The 19,327-nt window shown below is 32.0% G+C and overlaps 2 protein-coding genes across 2 annotated transcripts; both read left to right on the top strand.

Annotated features, from left to right (window-relative positions):
* Nucleotides 1-5,283: 5,283 nt before the first annotated feature.
* On the top strand, nucleotides 5,284-7,521 carry LOC107017320 (peroxidase 43). Its single transcript, XM_015217577.2, has 4 exons — nucleotides 5,284-5,585; nucleotides 6,144-6,326; nucleotides 6,406-6,568; nucleotides 6,975-7,521. Exons 1-4 carry the CDS (start codon nucleotides 5,361-5,363, stop codon nucleotides 7,406-7,408), a joined length of 1,005 nt encoding a protein of 334 aa, XP_015073063.1. The 5' UTR covers nucleotides 5,284-5,360; the 3' UTR covers nucleotides 7,409-7,521.
* Nucleotides 7,522-12,810: 5,289 nt separating this feature from the next.
* On the top strand, nucleotides 12,811-19,087 carry LOC107017947 (probable glucuronosyltransferase GUT1). The gene is made up of 8 exons (XM_015218250.2): nucleotides 12,811-13,278; nucleotides 16,055-16,201; nucleotides 16,397-16,461; nucleotides 16,879-16,948; nucleotides 17,313-17,531; nucleotides 18,122-18,265; nucleotides 18,353-18,488; nucleotides 18,576-19,087. Exons 1-8 carry the CDS (start codon nucleotides 12,901-12,903, stop codon nucleotides 18,803-18,805), a joined length of 1,389 nt encoding a protein of 462 aa, XP_015073736.1. The 5' UTR covers nucleotides 12,811-12,900; the 3' UTR covers nucleotides 18,806-19,087.
* Nucleotides 19,088-19,327: the final 240 nt, after the last annotated feature.

Here is a 19,327-nt window from a genome sequence, read left to right as displayed (position 1 = left end):
ACCAGCTATTTTTGGATTACATTATCACTTTCATGTTATTAATAATATCTTTGTTATATTTTAATGGATGGAAACTATTATTAATAATTAATATGGATCGTCTTTTGATCCATTCCATATATAAAATTCATTATTAAAAGAAAACACATTTCTATATTAGAAAAGAAAATTAAATTTAATTACTTAAATATTATACTTAATTAGTGATTTTTAATATTTTAATAAAAGAAAATATTCAATACCAACATTGTGTACAAAGAAAAAAAACATTGTTATTAGAATTTAAAAACATGACAATAGAAAGAGTTAGTTCAAGAATTTTATATACTCACATATACAAATAGCATATTACATAATTTATGAATGAGGGAACTAGAAAAATAATACATGTATTGATGATAAATAAATACATAAAACGAAATATTTACTCATGTACTATTATAACGTATATTATAACTCTTGTATCAATGTCTGAATAATTAAATAAAAAATCTTAATCATAACCAAAATAACATATACAATCAACAAATTATAAAGAAAGATTGTAAAAAGAAAGAAATTTGTAAGAACAAACCATCAACAAAAACTATTATATAAGATGAGCTCTTACGTCTTAATATATTGAGGAACAATAAATATTAATAAATTTTGGTGATTCAGCGAGAACTTATCTGTTGATGGCAAGATAATTAAAAATTTGTATAAATCTATAAAAATAATTAAATTAAATTTTTTAATTAGATACATATGATTATTTTTTATTTATTTATGTATGATATGTTATCTTAGTAGTCATTGAGTTATTGCATACAAATTTGCGCTTCTTTCTTTTCCTGGAAACGTCTAAAACAATCGCTATGAAACTGTTGAGCAGGGATTAAAATACAATAAGTAAATACATAATTTTGCGTCTGATCAGAGAATTAAAAATAAGATAATGACAGAGCGATATACCAAAAAAAAAAGGCAAGAAATAGAAACGAAGTAACTCGACCAAGAGGAGAAGAACGAAGAATGAAACTTACGACAATTTATTCGTACACGTTCGACTTGCATGTGTTAAGCATATAGCTAGTGTTCCTTCGTAGATCTCCAATTTTTAATTTAACCCAAGAATTTTCTTTATATAAGAAGACTCGTGTCCTCGTGCTGCAAGACTGAGTTTTACTTGTGTATGTGTTTATTATAATTACTAGCGACAACCGTTACATTGAGAATGAAATGGAGTATAGAAAATAGAGAAACTTAATTGATAGAGACTTGTCAACAATAGAAATAATGCAGTTGTTGAAAAAGATTTAAGAGTGGTATTTTTTATCAAGATCGATTAAAGCCTTATTTAATAAAAAAAAAACTGAATAAATTGATTCTAACACTGAATAAAAATAAAAAAGACAATATTCAATTTCCCTTTGATAACTGACTGCATTGAGCAAATCGGTGGCAATTATTTCTTTTGTCATTAAATAAATACTAATATTAAAAGATTATCGTGTTATAAACTTGTAGTGTATTCCCTATATAGTATCTAATTTTTCGATAGGTGTATATCGAGAGATGTAATACATATTTATGTAGAATAATACGAATCTTATTAAAATAAGATAATAGGTAAAATAGTTATATGAATAATAAAACACAAATTTATGTGAATAATCAAGATAAATCCTTATTGATCTTTTAGGGCATTTAAATATTCTAAAAAATAGCTTATATTGAAGTTTCATAATACTACACTACATCATATGAAATTAGTGACTTTGGGTTGAATTTCATAATGTAACCTTTCCAAAATCATTGGTGACATTATGCTCCTTTATTTCCATTATTTTGTGGTACAATGTTAACTTAAATTATTTTATTTTATTTTACTTTTGTAAAATTTTTAATTCTTTATTTGTTCATTATTGTACTTTTGTTATGTCTTTTTCTCTCCAATAGTTGTAACTTTTTTGAGTTAATCAATATGGTAAAAATGATTGAGTGCAACTTCTCACATTGAATGATTATAACTTAAGGGAATGAATTATTAACAAATACATACATTTTACAGAAATTTTGAATTCTCCCTTGTTATCGCTTCAGAATTCTTTGACTTTTTTTTTTTTCGAATTACCAAAGCATAAATTTAATTAACAATCAACATATGTATTTGTTAGAAATGGTAATAGGGTGGATTGGAGTGAGTGAAATTTGCAATTATACAACCCATAATCTTATTTATTATTATCCAATGAATCAGTTTAGGGATATTGAAAATGCAATATGTTTTGAGACTTCATTTCTGCTTATTGATTTGAAGTTCTTGTAAATTTGATACATTTTTTACTTTATATTTTTTGGATGATTTATTACTTCTTTATCAAATGTTCAAATTTAAAGGTTTGGTCATGTCTGCACAGTAATTTGAGACCATTATTGCTCGGAAGTTGTTAGTGAAAAATTACAAAATAATAAAATTATAAGATTATAATTAAAAATAAAAATGAAGAAATAAATTTCTTCAAATTAAGGTGCGGATATCTCGCTCTCTTTAAAGAGATTCAAGCCAACTGTATCAAATGTTTTTTCACCAATTCAACAATAGTCCTTCTTAACTTGTCCTCTCCGTCCTTCAGGATACAACAACTCAATTACAAAAAATAACTCAATATTTCTGGATAAGAATTTAGTCCAAAGCTCTACGGAAAAAAAACAACTCCCTTCAACTAGTAAGAACTCCCTTTTTGACAAACTTTATGCACTCTATATTTTCTTGTGTAGTATGTGTTTCAAACCAAATGAAAACCATCGCTATTTATACTAGAAGAAGTCTTTCGAGCAATATTGAATAAAATGGTAACGATGTAGTAAATAGTGAAAATAAATGATCTAGAGGTTATATATATAACGTAAATCATAATGTATGATGGGGGAATAAAGAGTGAAAATCTTATTTATGATTTTGCATCATTTTATTTTCCATCTCTCTTCTTTTAAGAAATTTCACTACCAAGCGTAAAAATTATTGAATTTTGAACATGTAATAATGTTACAATTAACACGATAATATTTAGGAGTCTTATTAAAGGTCCCTTCACGTGTAATCATTTCAATTTTTTGATTGACTGATTTTGACATAATTTTGTTTAGGATCTTACAAATATTTTTTTTTTCTTTGATTTACTTATGTATCTTATTGTTGATATTAACTCATACTAATTTTTTTTCCCAAATTTATGATACATTGGCTAAGATCTCACTTGAGACTTCAATACCTCTCTATTCACATTAACTCTCTACCAACTACATCCTCTTATACCCATTGGATTAAGTAAATGTTGCTCCCTTTATATGTAACCATAAGTATTATATAATACAAAATTTGTTAGACAAAATAAATCTATTTAATTGTGTCTAGTTTAATGGGTATTTTATACATTTTTAAGAAAGTCTGAAATCAAAAGAGTCACCAGCAAATTGAGTGAGCTATTTAGATTTTTTAACTTTAAATTATGACCCTTTAAACTTTAAACATCATTTTTGATGTGTGATTCCTATAACGTAAATTTTAGGTCATAATACATAAATATCTTAACTTGGCTTCAATTGATAATTATGACCTTTAGTTTTGGGCGTGTACAAGTAGACATTTAAAGTTATACAACATTGAACAAATAGACACACGTAAGACACATGTGTCTATCGTTCAATTTTATATAAGTTTAAGTATCTACTTGTGTATACTCAAAATTTGATAACATAGTTATATGTTGAAATCAACTTAAATGACATGGTTGTGTATTAGGCCTAAATTTTATATTTAACCTAAAGATGTGCTCATTTTAGACCAGTGCATAAGGATCAATTTTTTTTTTAACATAGACAACTAACTAAACACGATAATTGATATCTAAATGTTGTATTTTACTTTTTATGTCATAATTTATGTTAGTATTATTAGATTTTCAAGAACCTACTTAATTAATTTATTTTTGAAATCAAATTAATTAAATTACTTCAATTTTTTTTTAAATTCAAAATATATATATTCAAAACAATTCAAAAAGTATTATGAATTATAATTTTACTCCTATTATAATATATACAGAATAATGAAAGCATATATTTTTAACAATTTAAACCTTACGTAATTTGAATCTTAAAAAGGACAAAAATATCACATTTGATCGAAATAAACAGAGTAATGATTAGCTCACACGTCTTCATAAAAATTTAACTTTAAATACGAACAAGAGCTAATTTTAAGCAACTCCTTACATTTTATTAAATGCATTGTATAGTAGAGTGAAAAATTTCTTTACTCCTTTGATCTTACTTTATAATTTTAAGAAAAAGGTCGAAAATATATTTGAATTATGATCTACATTATTGTAACAATTTTAAATTTTGAGCAGGACTTATTATTTTTATATTTTTTAATAATGTATTTTGAAGATATATAAATACATATATGTGGATAAGTTATTATTTATAATGACGTAATATTTATGATATTCACGTGGACATTTATATAGGTCCTTTCTGAACTTTAAAATTGATACAACAATTTTAATTAAAATTCAAATATATTTCGAATTCTTTTCCCGACATCATATACCAAGGAGGAGGAATCGTGTAAGAATAGAATCACTCTATTTCCATAAAATATGAGCACGTTCACACACTTAGCTAATTTTTATAGATATCTATTATCGTTCATCAATATACACGAATATGGTATAATTTGCACAAATAGAGACTATATTACTCAACTAGACCATAAGAAAAGCAAATAATGTTCTTTATAAATATTTGTTTTTTTTAATCTTTTACTAAAAAATAAAACAAAAAGCACATGGCTGTTTTAGAAAGAGACATGATAGTTGAGCTCAATACCCTTATCTATTTTGGTGAGGAAGTCGGCAAAAGTAACCATAGTTGTAATTTTGTTTTTATTATTACTTCTTTGAATGGACCTAAGTTGTTGGACCATTAATTCTTTTCTTTTTTTAAACTATGTTTTTCTTATAAAAAAATAATTTTTAATCTCAATTGATGATTTCAAAATAGTCTATACATTTGTAAAATAAGATATACTTTATTATAATACGAGTTTAGTCTAACTCAATAGTCGATAGTGAGATAAATTAAGGAAAGAATAAATGTGAAATGAATGAAGAGAAATTAATTTTTAGTATAAAAACAAAAAATGTCTGGCTGGAGAAGAGTTGCATGGATGACATGTAAGTCATGTAGTTTTTATTATTTAAGGCAATTTTACTTCATTTACTTTGCACTATTTTATTATATTTCCCACTCATCTATTTATCATCATAGCATATTCCTCTCCATTTTATTTTTCTAATATAACAACAACAATGGCATTGTTCAACAGAGATGCAAAGAGTTTTATTAAATTAATTTCAATAATTTGTTTCCTACAAATATCAGCTCTAAATGGACAACTTAGAGTTGGGTTTTATTCTGAAAGTTGTCATAATGTAGAGTCCATTGTTAGTTCTATGGTTAAAGAAGCTTCACAAAGAGAACCAAGAATGCCAGCCATCTTACTACGACTCCATTTCCATGATTGCTTTGTTCAGGTTCTTTTTTAAACCAATTTTTAGTATGTCAATTTTAACTCTTTTTGATTTTCATGTTGATTGGAAAATGGATTGATATTTTGTTGACATGGTCTTGGATAATTCTTGTACTGACTTAGACATAAGTGTCATATCTAAGCCAAGGTTCGTTTTTGTTTGACTTTTGGTCCACACTCCAATAGGTCTGGGCATGAAAAATGTCAGAGTGATTAGAATTATAGTTTTGTTTATATATTATGTATTTGAACCATTTCTTTTTATGCCTTGATATATAAGGTTGAGTTAGACCTAAATATCATATCTTATATAGTATTGGAGTCTAGTCGATTCCTATTTTGACTGCATACTAGTCTACACTTCAGTTGGGCTTGAACCTGAATAAAGTGTGTTAGAATTCCACACTATTAAGAAATAGATTGATGATTTGCTTATATAGAATTGAACATTTTTTCTTTGTGAGCTTTTTTTTTGGTTGAGTTAGACATAAATTGATTATAATAATTTATACTATTATTTGTACCAAGAACCTTAATTCTTCTTTTTGAAATGTGTTAAAAGGGTTGTGATGGATCAATTTTGATTGATAATGTTAAAGAAGCTGAAAAAAATGCATTTGGTCATGAAGGACTTGGAGGATTTGCTGAGATTCAGAAAGCCAAAACTCAATTGGAAGTTCAATGTCCCGGTGTTGTATCTTGTGCTGATATTGTCGCTTTAGCGGCTAGAGACGCTGTCGTCATGGTAATACTATATTACTATATTAAATTTTTTTATGTATATATATTTTTTTATTTTGTAACAAAATTTCTAACTCGGTCAGGCTGGCGGAGAATCTTATGAAGTAGAGACAGGTAGAAGAGATGGAAGAGTATCAGATTTGTCATTTGCATCCAAAATGCCAGATGTGGATGACTCAATTGAAGTTCTCAAAGAAAAATTCAAAACCAAAGGCTTTACTGAAAAGGATCTCGTCACTTTGAGTGGTATGTATGATGATCATATAATTTTTCACCGTTAACTAAAGATCTCGAGTTCAAATTTTAAGAATCAGTCGAAAAACTCTCGATAGAAAGTGTTTTCTTTTTTAATAAATCTTACGCGATACAAATCTGAATTAATCAACTCAGGCTAGAATAAATATATTTGACCGAGACTAATAGTGCTTTACTGAAAAAAGGACAAAATTGCTATAATATATTTAACGTAACGGACCACTTTGACACTAACATTTTGTTTTCTAGCTACAAAAATATCATACATTTTTGTCACTTTATTATAACTTTTGACATATTAAAGTTTAAACGTCTTTCATAATTTAAGACTCTGCCTTTATTCCTGGCTCTACCTCTAACCCTGGCTCTGCCTCGATCTGTTTTAAACATCTTGTAGGGGCACATACAATTGGCACAACAGCTTGTTTTTTCATGCCTAAAAGATTATACAACTTTACTGGGAAATCAGATGCAGATCCAAGTATAAATCCTAAATTCCTCCCAGAATTAAGAAGCAAATGTCCCAAAAATGGGGACGTAAACGTTCGAATATCGCTCGATAACCTAAGTGAAAGAAAATTTGATGATCAAATAATGCACAACATAAAGAATGGATTTGCAGTTATAGCATCAGATGCAAGGCTTTATGATGATAATACTACAAGAGCAGTGGTTGATTCTTATCTTGAGATTACAGAGAAATTAAATCCTAATTCATCTTCATTTGGGACTGATTTTGGTTTAGCAATGGTTAAATTGGGAAGGCTTGAGGTTAAGACTGGATTACTAGGAGAGATTAGAAAGGTTTGTAATTCTTTTAATAAAATGTAGTTTATAAAAAAAATTATGAGTTGTGATATTACTTACTTAATTAAGGTTGGAGGTCATATATTATAAGTAGTAATATATTTTAATTAGTATTAAAAGAATGTTAATCTTCAAGTTACTCCTTTCGTTCAATATTAGTTGACCGTCATACTAAAATAGTTGTCTCATATTTCTTGTCCACATTAAATTTTTGTATTTCACTCTTGCAATTAATTCTTTTTACGTAAAATTTCTAAAAAGTTTTTTAAGAGGTGAATTATGCGTGTTTAAAGCAAAGCAATCAACTAATATGATACATAAGGAATATTATAATCTTAGACGCTAACGAGAAACATAATGGTTATTGAAGAAATAAAATGCATACTTAAGAAGCCATCATTTTGGCATGAAAGAGGCAAATTTGAGTATGCCTCCCATCAAATAAATAAATAAAAATTTGAGCATAGCTTAATAAGTAATAACACGGTATAAAATTTTAGAACACCTTCGTAATATCATTGATGTACTACACCACTAGTACATCAAGTTTTTTAATTAATAAAAAAAGAATGTAAAATAATTAAATTATGTGTATTGAAGTTCAGATTATATAGATTTAAGTTATTAGTGATATCTTAAAATTGTCTATATATTTCACTTAAATTTTCCAAATAATATTTGGGAAAAATTTGGCATGTCCATACAATTTGCCATTATTTGACAAATATTTTTGGCAAATATCTCAAATTTCCAAATACTAGTTTTTTCTAGTATTTGGGCCAAATCTCATTATTTGGGATATTTTAAAAATTAAAATTTTACCCCAATGTTTTATCTTTTACAAAAACATCATCTCTATTAGTTGCTTGCGTTGTATTACATCATTTTTTACATGAACACCAAAATAGTGATGAAATATTTAGTGAATATTAAATAATGATATGATTGTTGATGAAAATTATTAAAAATTGGCTTTAGGTAACAAAGTCATGTACTTTGTCTACTTCACAATGTATGGAATAATTCTTGTTGCACTCACTCCAAATTATCACATTGCTTTAGTGTCATGGACATTATTTGTTATTGTTGTAACGAACATTCAATTGACTTGTATTACAAACTTTTAGTTAGTTTTGATAGTTTTTAAAACTTATGTGTATAAATCATATTTTTCTAAAAAGGTGAAATATATTTCCCAAATTTTATGGCCAAACACATGGTGAAATTTCACCCAAATTTTCACTCAAATAATATTTGCCAAGAATATTTGAAAATCTATGGCCAAACGCTAGCTAAATATTTCAAAAGTTGTTTCTATTAAAATATAATAATGTAAGTGTATGCAATAGCTGATTCAAGATTTAAAAATTATGTATGGTTATTTTCTTTAATGTAAAGTTCCTTGCCTAGAACTTAGAAGGATTTCCTTCTATTATTACTAATATCTTTTATAGTTTAATTGGTAAATGAAATACTAAAAATGGAAAAGTGAAAAAAGAATATGTCGAAAAGAAAAAAAGTAGACAAATAGCAGTAACAGGTATAATTAAAAAGAAGTAAAAATGTAAGAAAAATTTCAGTTTACCTTTTCCTAAATTAAAAAAATTATTGGTTTTACCCAAATTCAAACCCTCACAATCAAGATCATGCAGAATTTAACTTCAACGTACTAATCAGATTGTTTGGTTGGTGTGTGCTTATGAATAGAAATAATCAAATTTTCAATATTTTATATGTACATATAAATTTTCATCGGGTTAATGGGCGTTTGATGTCACGCCTCAAAATCCATTTAGACGGACATGCATCTGATGCCCTAAAGGGCCGAGGGAACCAACATATAACCTGTTTTTACTATGTATATAACTATAACAGTCATGACAAGTTCACATCAGGACGCAACGATACTAACATAAGTAGACCCAAAAGTTATATACAAGACTTGGTTGTTGAGGCCACAACTCCTTTAGACACAACTGGACTATGTACCTACGTCTACAAAGCCTCTAAAAGATAGAAGACTAGAGTAGGTCGGGACAGACCCCGCCTTACCCTTAACTACGATACAATACCAAAATGAATTTACCAAGGACTCAATAAAGCTCCGAATCAATTTGGAGTTCACCAAATGTAGCAGAATGTCGTGTGCTCCTACTGAGGAGGTCTACTAGCTGGAGTACCTTGCCTGCAGCATGAAATGCAACATCCCCCGCGAGGAACGTCAGTACGAAAAAATGTACTGAATATGTAAGGCAATAACATATGTAATACGAGAGCTCAAATGAAATCAAGTACCAACATATGAGTGCATAGATTAGGAGAGAAGACCACCTTTGCTTACTCTTGTGGGATCATGTAAGTTACATTCTTTTCTTTACTTTTCTGTATGTTATAATCTTTGTAGGGCATGTGATACAAGTGACCAACTGATCAGTAGTAGAAGAGGATGACCCATGCTAGGCATTTTAACCCCTGGGATGCGGTCCTCACAATTACACCATTTGGGATCGGCCCATGCTAGGCTTTCGCCCCTGAGCTGCCACTCTTCTATACCAATAGGGATCAACCCATGATAGGCTTTCGCCCCTGAGTTGCCACCCTTAAGTTGGGATCGACCCATGCTAGGCATTTGCCCCTGGGCTGCCACCCATAATTATATAGATTGCTTCACTTAGATTCTTTAATATTTGAGATTGTTGTTTATTAATTCATAACTCTTTTGAGATTATTCAATCATAACTCTTTTGAGATTGTTGTTTTGGTGGTCATAATCATTTTGGAGATATGGAAAGCAATACTAGAAGACAAGAAAATTATACTTCAAAGTCGTAACAATGACATAAGAAGCTATGTAACATCAATACATTACTCGTGAGCTTAATGACACAATTGACTTTAATTGACTAAGGGAAGGATTTACCAAACTTTCTTTTGCAAATACCATTTCTATACGAGCACAGGGGGGGGGGGGTAATTACACAAGTATAAAATAGTGAACATAAAATGAAGTAGTTCTATACACTAAGGAGAGGGGAAATATAGTTAGCTATTTAGAGATAATATGCTGTCACTGTTTCCTTTACTAGGAATAAAACTTAGGAGATTCACTCCATTGATATTAATCGTAAGTATCAGATTTCATGCCAAGGAATATAGAATCGAATAGCCTTACATACCTTAACCTCTGACTGATATATTATCACGATTCAACCTCCCTTTTTTGGTTTTACGCTATAATTTAAGTCATGATAAACTAAGATTAGCAACTATTACACCGTGAGCCTCGTAAAACAGTAGCTAACTTTGATAGATAATGAGCCAATGCAGCCCTTAACATAATGTGTATCACCACATCCTCGTTCTCTGTCCAACACATATATAATACATCCTTTCCTTAAGATTAACCAAGTTGCGCCAACAGTAATACACTTAGAACAGCCCCAAATATTCTTTATCATACAACCAAGTATTGAACTCAACCCCCTTGAGTTCTTCATGACAGCACACCACTAATTCCTCACTTAAACTCATACATAAGAAAGATAAAAATAGAACAGTCACCTTACCTAAAAATTCTGCAACTTTTCCTTATAACTTGAATTCTTTTAGAATTTCAGCTTCCCTTCACACTTAAACCAAAGAAGAAGAGAAAGGTATTTAATAACTAAGGAAGTGAGCAGTGGCTGCTGGGAATATTCTATCTTTGTACTTATATTAGAGCATGAATAACATGTTTTCCTAATCATCCATGGGAGAATTAAGCTAAATTCATGAGTTTTCACTTACCTTGGTTTGCAGATATGAGGGTTCCTTCAAGAACCCTAGAAGAACTTTAAGGTTGCTGGTTTAATCTTTAAGAGAAAAGAGAGAGAGAGCTGGAGTTAATTCTTATTTTTATGTGTTCAAATGGGTGAAAAGATCAGCTCATATTAAATATATATGGAGCTTTATCAACCACAAAAATATCCTATAGAACCTCATTTCTTTTGGTCCATTTTCAGCCACAAATTGGTGAAGTAGGTGATGCACCTGCTTATGTGCATCAAGCAGCTCAAAAGGTCAAACTAGGTGATGCACCTACTTGCTTTCACTTGAGCTTTATCTATATTGGGCCTTGGTAGATTTTAAGCTGCCGGGCTTTCTTTCATTTTTGTTTTCATTTAATAGGTTTGGGCTTCAAGTGAGCCCATTAATATAAGCCTAAATCTGGTCCATAAAACTTGGGCCCTTTAACTATATTATAGCTCAAGTAGGTGATGCAACTGCTAGCTTAATTAAGCCAAGCAAGCAGCTCAATTATTTATTTCAATTTCTGAATGTTAATCCTTTTTTTCTTTAACTTAGCACTTAACTTTCAACTTTAAGCTCAATTACCACCTTACTGTATCTACTTAAATACTTTCCGTCAGAGTTAACTCGCAACACACATGCTGAAATGTGCAAGGTGTTACATCACCTTCCGAGCTAGTTTGAACCAACACTAAGAAACATGATCCCTCACCTACACTACAAGTCTATGTCAAGTATCACATCAATAGAAATAACATATACATAATAAAGGCCGTTACATTCAAGCAATACTCTAAATGTAGGTTCGCCCTTGTATACTCGTGTGACATAATAATAATTTTTTTTGTACTAAATCTGTAATATTTCGGATCTTGCTAATAATAGGTTGTGCTCTAGTATTGTTGGTAAAAGTCATCTCTTTTTGGTTCTTTCCATCCATATAGTATGAATTGTGTCATCGTACACCAAAAACTTGAGCTTTCAACATTTTATCTTTGATTTCTATCACGACACCAACAATGTAGTTCTTCCGATCACTTATACTAGTGGTGTTTGCTTTGAGCCATGAGCAGATTTTAGTCTACAAGGTACAAACTTACACTGACCAAGAAAGTGGACTCCAGTTTTCAATTGCGAAAGTCATAATTAGGTTTAACATTCACGCCTCATTTCAATAACCAATTCTTCATAAGTAATTTATTTCACATGTGAATATAACCACACGAAGAATATAGCTTTAGGCTTAGCCTCATTTTTGTATATCATGACCTTTCATGGTATTCTTCATATAACCTTCAGTAATTGTAGATAAACTTATCGTATGATACTTTGCTATACCTTAAGAGGTTGCTATATTGTTCTTCAAATTATTTGAGTTGCAACAATCTTTTTATCATCCAACTTACTTGTTGTGACAGATGGTTAACCCTTGAAGTAACAATAATTAAAAGATGACAAACTTTATACACTAGTTGACTTGACATAATATTTGAAGAAAATTTTAATTAAATATATATAGTTTCTAATTAATCATATTATTGACATTTTAAAACTTAACTTTAATAATTATTATTTTACATAATTATTTAAAACCAAAACTAAATAAAAAAATAACTTATAATTTGCTAAAAAATGCACTATCAATTTCCATTTCCATCTTCTTCTTCATTGCATTTACACTTCACACTCACCTCACTGCTCTGCTCTGCTCAGTAGCAACAACAACAATGGCAACCATACACAGCAGCAAGACCAGACCTTTCGCTTCACACAACACCGTAACCCCATGCACTCGCACCCATCAGATCGGTGCTCTAGCTCTCGTCATCATCACTTTCTTCCTCACCAGAATCTTCGACCAGTCACTCAATTCCTCTTCCTTCTCAATCCCTACTTCTGGACAATACAGATTCAAGAACGACGTCGTACGCTTCTTCGATTCCGGTGGGTCCATCTTTTGGCCACAACGCGGGTATGGGACCCATCTTTCACTGAAGATTTATGTGTACGATGAGAATGAAATTGATGGGCTAAAACACTTGTTGTATGGCCGTGATGGGAAGATTTCGCCTGATTCTTGCGTTAAAGGTCAATGGGGTACTCAGGTAATTTTTTCCCAATTTTTCCAGTAGTATGAGAAACTTGTTCAAGTTAAATTGACAGGAATTAGCGAATTGCTGTTAGTTTTTGTGAATATTGTTCTTCCTATCAGATTGGATTTGGGAAATGTTAGATTTTTTTTAGGATAATCAAGTATTTTAGTGTAATGTAGTAGAAGTTAATCATTATATGGTTGCGATTTTGGTTTTCAAGAACTTGGTTGAATTTGTGTTGGTAGACCAGATCAATAGCAGCTCCACACATTGATTTTTTGCAACTTCTAGCATATGGAGCTCGCTAACATCCACATATTAGTGAGAAAATGGCGAATCATCAAGGAAGTTATCGTTTTGTTTTAATCATGTATTAGCTGTCTTGGATGAAGATGCTTTAGAGTAGTTATGATTTCGAGGGCATGATTTAAAATTAGTTGTTACAATGTAGATGTGGTTATTGTAAGCTAGTAGCAAAACTAGGTAGCGTGAAGTAACTTCCAGTCTGAAGTCAGATCACTGATAAGACTGGTGCCTTGGGTGCAAGAGAATTTTTCGTAAGTTGGAATGAAGAGCCTGCATTTTGCCCTCATATCGAAGTCTAATTTTTGTCAAACATTACTTTTTCCATGTCTAACAATGATGATTAATATTAATTTTTTTGAGGCTGGTAACATTAGTCTAGAAATATCCACAGGTATACAACAACCAAAAGTGTAGTTCCCCTTTAAAAAAAGTATACATCTTATAGAATAATCATAAACAATCTAGTACATCAATTATGTCTTCTGTTCTAGCTAAAATATCTTGTTTACACCAAAAATAGAAAAGAGTTAAGCAATTCATCCTAATCTTCCGAAGGCTTTTCTGCACATTCTCAAAGTTCCTATTGTTCCTCTCTTTCCATATTGTCCACCAAATACATGTTGGGACAATCTTCCATCTGACCTCCTCCTTTGAAGCATTGCCACCAAATGCATAAGGGTTAACATCTAAGAGTCAAAGTGGTGTGAGGTGGTTGTACAATTTGTAACTCTCTTCGTTTCGAATTATAAGTCGTTGTTGCGAAGGAAGGGAAATTGAAGAAGGAGAAACAGAAAAGGATCTTAAGGGAATATATCTGTTTTCTTCATCTGCTTAAGAGACATCTGAGGAACTATCAAGGAAAAGCACATTTGTCCTTCTACTTGTGAAGCGACTTGAAGTCCTTCATTGTAGTTCTATATCTTCATTTGAGAATTACTTGTAAACTTTCTCGACTATTTGAGATCCTGTGCAACCTTTCTACTCCAAATCTACTCCGGCTGTGGAGAAAAATCTGGAAATCCAAAGCTCCTTAAAAGGTTTATTGTTCTGTCTAGTTAGTTGCAAAGGAGGCCTGCCTAACCCAATACAATCTCCAAAGGATAGGCTACCAAATGTGCAGACGATGTCCACTTTGTGAAGGTTAAGTGGAAGTCAAGCGTCTCTTCTTGCACTGTCACTTCACACATCAAATGTGACCACTCTTCTTCAATACCTTAACATTAAAACCAATCCTCGACTTTCTGAAGATTTGGCACAGTAAAAAGACCTCAGCGAGGCAACTATCATTATTTGGCATTCCATCCCAGCAGCTATATGGTGGACTCATTGGAGGGTATGAGGGAAAGAAACCATACAGTTTTTGAAGGCAAATTTGAAAATGTCATTACCCTTAAGCATAGTTTATACTTTTGCTTCACTTTTGGTGCAAGTTGGCATTGTAAATGATGCCGAAGCCATTCTTCGTTTCTTCAGAACTTCACATTATATGTGACTGCATCCTCTGCTTAGTCTCCAAATCATCACTTTCTTACTGATGGAATAAATTGTTCTTTACTTGTCAGAAAAAGTTCCCTATCTTTATTTTTTGGAACTGGTAACTTGGATGTATAAATAAACAAAACAGTACATGGGTTGTACTTTAACTATATTTTTGAGATTCTAAGGAATTAGATGGTACCTAGAACATTAACTATATCAACAGAATCCTCAGAATAAGTCTGTTTACACAAACAAAAAAGCAGAAGGCAATTCTGTTTGATCTTTTGCACTGAGTTAATCAAAACACCTGGAATTCCTTTCTTTCCAGACTGTCCACCAAATGCTTGCAGGGACATTTCTCCATCTACTCCTGTCTTCTGCCTGAACTCCTGCATTCTCTCAACTATGTAAAACTTCAGTGACCTTTTCGTGCATTATCCGTTTGATCTTCGGATGGAAGTGATATCCCATCCATGCTCTGTCCTTATTTCTTCCATGGTCTTATGTTGAAGCACCACTAAGTTGAATGTGTCTGATCTCTCAAGAAGACTAGTTCTCTATCTTTATTTGGAAATCAATAAAGAGGTTTTAGTATTTTCTTCCTTTTATTTATTTTTCTTTATTTCATTTCCTTAACTTCAAAAGCTCTAGTGACAAAGATGACTCGTTGTGTCAATAAATTTCTCCGTCTATGCAGGGTATTGCTAGAATTTACTCTCCACTTTTTTCTTCAAACTATGGATAAATCTGAGTATTTTTAGTTTGGCTCTTTTTCTCGAGGGAAACATAAGTAAAGCCTGCAAGTATTACATTGTTGCCACCCAATAATAGCATGAAAAATTTTCAGTACTAGGCTTTGTAGACCCTTGTGGTCTGGCCCTTCCCTGGACCCCGCGCATAGAGGTAACTTAGTGCACTGGGATTCCCTTATTAGGTTTCCTGTTATAGTTTTGAATTTAACTATCTAATGCTTCTATATCTTGTTCTTTTGATGTGCCTGTAGGTTAAGATACATAGGATGCTTTTGCAGTCAAGGTTCCGGACCAGAAAGAAAGAAGAGGCAGACCTTTTCTTTGTGCCTGCTTATCCTAAGTGTGTTCGAGTGATGGGTGGACTGAATGACAAAGAGATTAATCAGACCTATGTGAAGGTAGTAAATTCAGGACCTGAAAATTACATTGGTGCTGTCAAAAGACTTTCTAAGTACTATTTATTGCTATAGATGAATAATTGAGATATTTTGCTTGGGTTTAGAGCTTCAATTGAATTGTCACTGTATCCATTCTCTCATGTACCTTTTCCTTATGTATGATCTCCTCTCTCTCTCTCAACCCTTTGCTTGCAGGTCCTAAGTCAAATGCCATATTTCAGGTTATCCGGTGGCCGCAACCACATATTTGTCTTCCCAAGGTATAAGTTGTCATGTGGAGATATTTTCAACTCATGAATAGGAAAGATGACCCAATGATGTATGGAGTTTGTAAGAGCTGGTAAATGAATATGACAGGCATAGCTAAGTTCTGCATGGGCTTAGATGTAGATATAAAGCCACAACCTCAAAGTTGCAATCCGATGAAAATATCGCCTAATGGTAGTTGTGCTGCATTTGTCAAAACTGCAATTTGAATAAGGCAGGAATATTTACCTTATGAACTGGGATGTAGATGTGAAGCACAACTTAAATGTTGCAGTCAGATAAAATATTGATCATCCATTGTTACCTGTGCTAAATGCTGTTGCAAATAGACGTGCAACTAAATTTCTCTTAGTAGCATTTTCAATTGAATAATACTTTTTCTTATGTGTGTTACTTTTGCTGAACTACAGTGGTGCTGGAGCTCATTTATTTAAATCGTGGGCGACATACTTGAATCGGTCTATAATACTTACCCCTGAGGTAAGGTCTTACAAACTGTTAGTCTATAATCCTTACCCATCATATGCAGTCGTAGAAAATGTCTCATGGGTTGCTGTGCTGTCATTCACTATGCACTGATCTAACTTTTTCTGTGAATCTGTCTCTCATGGAATGTCAACTCGCTCTCACTGTCTGTATGTTGTTTCCATTGTCTGTTCGTTGTGACAATTTAATATATCATGCACAGAACCTGCCTAAGAAAATAAGTTATTATTAGCAGGTTCATCAAGTTATTCTCTATGTTTGTTGTCTCAACACGCTTGCATCTATCATGCCTGTTATCTTCACTAAGTTAATCTCATTCAGCCTTCCATGTTGAGGAATATCATGGCATCTAATGCAGGGGGATCGCACAGATAAAAGAGACACTAGTGCCTTCAATACATGGAAAGATATTATCATACCTGGAAACATTGATGATGGGATGACTACTCATGGCTCTAGGATAGTTGAGTCTTTGCCTTTGTCAAAGAGGAAACATCTAGCGAATTATTTTGGTCGAGCACAAGGAAAGGTGGGTCGCCTTCGGTTGATAGAACTCTCGAAGCAGTACCCAGACAAGGTAAGCTTCTTCTCGTCTCCATTGATGCATGTAGCTTCACATCTTGGTTGAGAATAATGGCTTCACTGACAAAAAGTGTTTTACTCAATGTCTAGTATAAGAATCATCATTTTACTCTATGTGATGTCCTGTTTAAGTTCTTCCAGTTCCTCACATCTCCTTTAGCTGGTCCCAGCCAATAAACATCTCACCAGTGTATCTTCAGTTGAAATGGGTTGTAGAATTAATTGTATGGTGAATGTCTCAAAAGTAATTTTCTCCAATGGGAAAATTTCCTGTACCTCCCAAAAGATATAATGGTTCACAGAAATCCTGAACCCTCCTAATTTTCTCAAATCTGTGTCAAATTTCATCTTCCACTGCTACTGCCTTAGGTTAGTGATAACAACCTTACATGTTGATAGCATGAGCCTAGCTAAGTTATGGAGCAGTATTCTATCGATTCATTACCAGGTGCATGGATTTCTCAGTTTATCTGCATGAGTGAGAATCCTTTAGTTCTCCAAAATCACTAATTATATTTGCTTCCAGTTGAGTTCCATATAATGTCTTTTTCGTCCAAAAGATGGTCTTTTTGATTCTATCAACAGTTGGAATGTCCAGAATTGAAATTCAGTGGTCCTGACAAGCTAGGAAAGAAGGAATATTTTGAACATCTCCGCAATGCCAAGTTCTGCCTGGCTCCACGTGGTGAATCATCATGGACGCTTCGCTTTTATGAGTCCTTCTTTGTGGTTAGTCTCCCATATCTTGTGTGCATGACTAAATTTTGTCCAATTGCACTTTCCTAAGCTGCTTTATGCTATTGTTGTGTTAAACAGGAATGTATTCCGGTAATCCTATCGGACCAAGCAGAATTACCATTTCAGAATGTAATAGACTATTCCCAGATATCAATCAAATGGCCATCAACTCATATAGGAACTGAACTATTGGACTACCTAGAATCAATACCAGGTCAGCACACTGCCAATTAGTGTTCTAGCGTCTTGCGTTAAAGATAGTAACCAATCGATTCATGACACAACTTTCTTTCATTCTCAGATAAAGACATCGAAGAAATGATAGCTAGGGGTCAAAAGATCAGGTGCTTGTTCGCTTATACACCCGAGTCTGATTCCTGCTCTGCATTTAATGCAATAATGTGGGAACTGCAGAGAAAAGTAAGGCAATTCCACCAGTCATCAGAAACTTTCTGGCTCCATAATAGAACTATAGTCAACAGAAATTTGGTGGAATTCAGCAAGTGGAAACCACCCATGCCTCTGCCTTGAACACGTTTTTCACCGACTTGTAGATCAATTGTGCTTTTGTTATAGTCCCATCTCTAATTTTTCCAGAGCTTATAAAGAAAATCTCACTAACTATTCTTATTATTTTTTTCACACTGATAAAAGAAATTTGCACTTTCTTTTTTTCATGTTTTCTCCTGATGTATAGGTTGTCATTTGTCATAGGAATTGTGGTTCCTCAGGCTATTCTGAGACCAAAATGTTAAGCTCCTCTGTTTACTAGTTTTTGTTATGTATCTTCATATGTTTTTTGTGTTTTCTCTACTTGCATACACTCTAACCTCCGTAGTCCCATTTGTGAGATTTCACTAGCATGTTGTTGTAGTACACTTATTCGAGGTGTTACTTTTTGTTTTCTTCACAAGATATAAAAACTTTTCTTGATTATTTGGTACGGTTAAGTATCTATTATATTTAAGTAAATCTCGTACTCAATTTGATAAGATGCGTTTTCCTAAATACATTATTTTTCATCAAAATTTGCATAATTGTAATAACCACAAA

This window comes from Solanum pennellii, chromosome 4 (genome assembly GCF_001406875.1).
Source record: "Solanum pennellii chromosome 4, SPENNV200".
Classification (NCBI taxonomy): domain Eukaryota; kingdom Viridiplantae; phylum Streptophyta; class Magnoliopsida; order Solanales; family Solanaceae; genus Solanum; species Solanum pennellii.
Note: the sequence above shows the minus strand (reverse complement) of the source record. Positions and strands in the feature narration are given on the sequence as shown.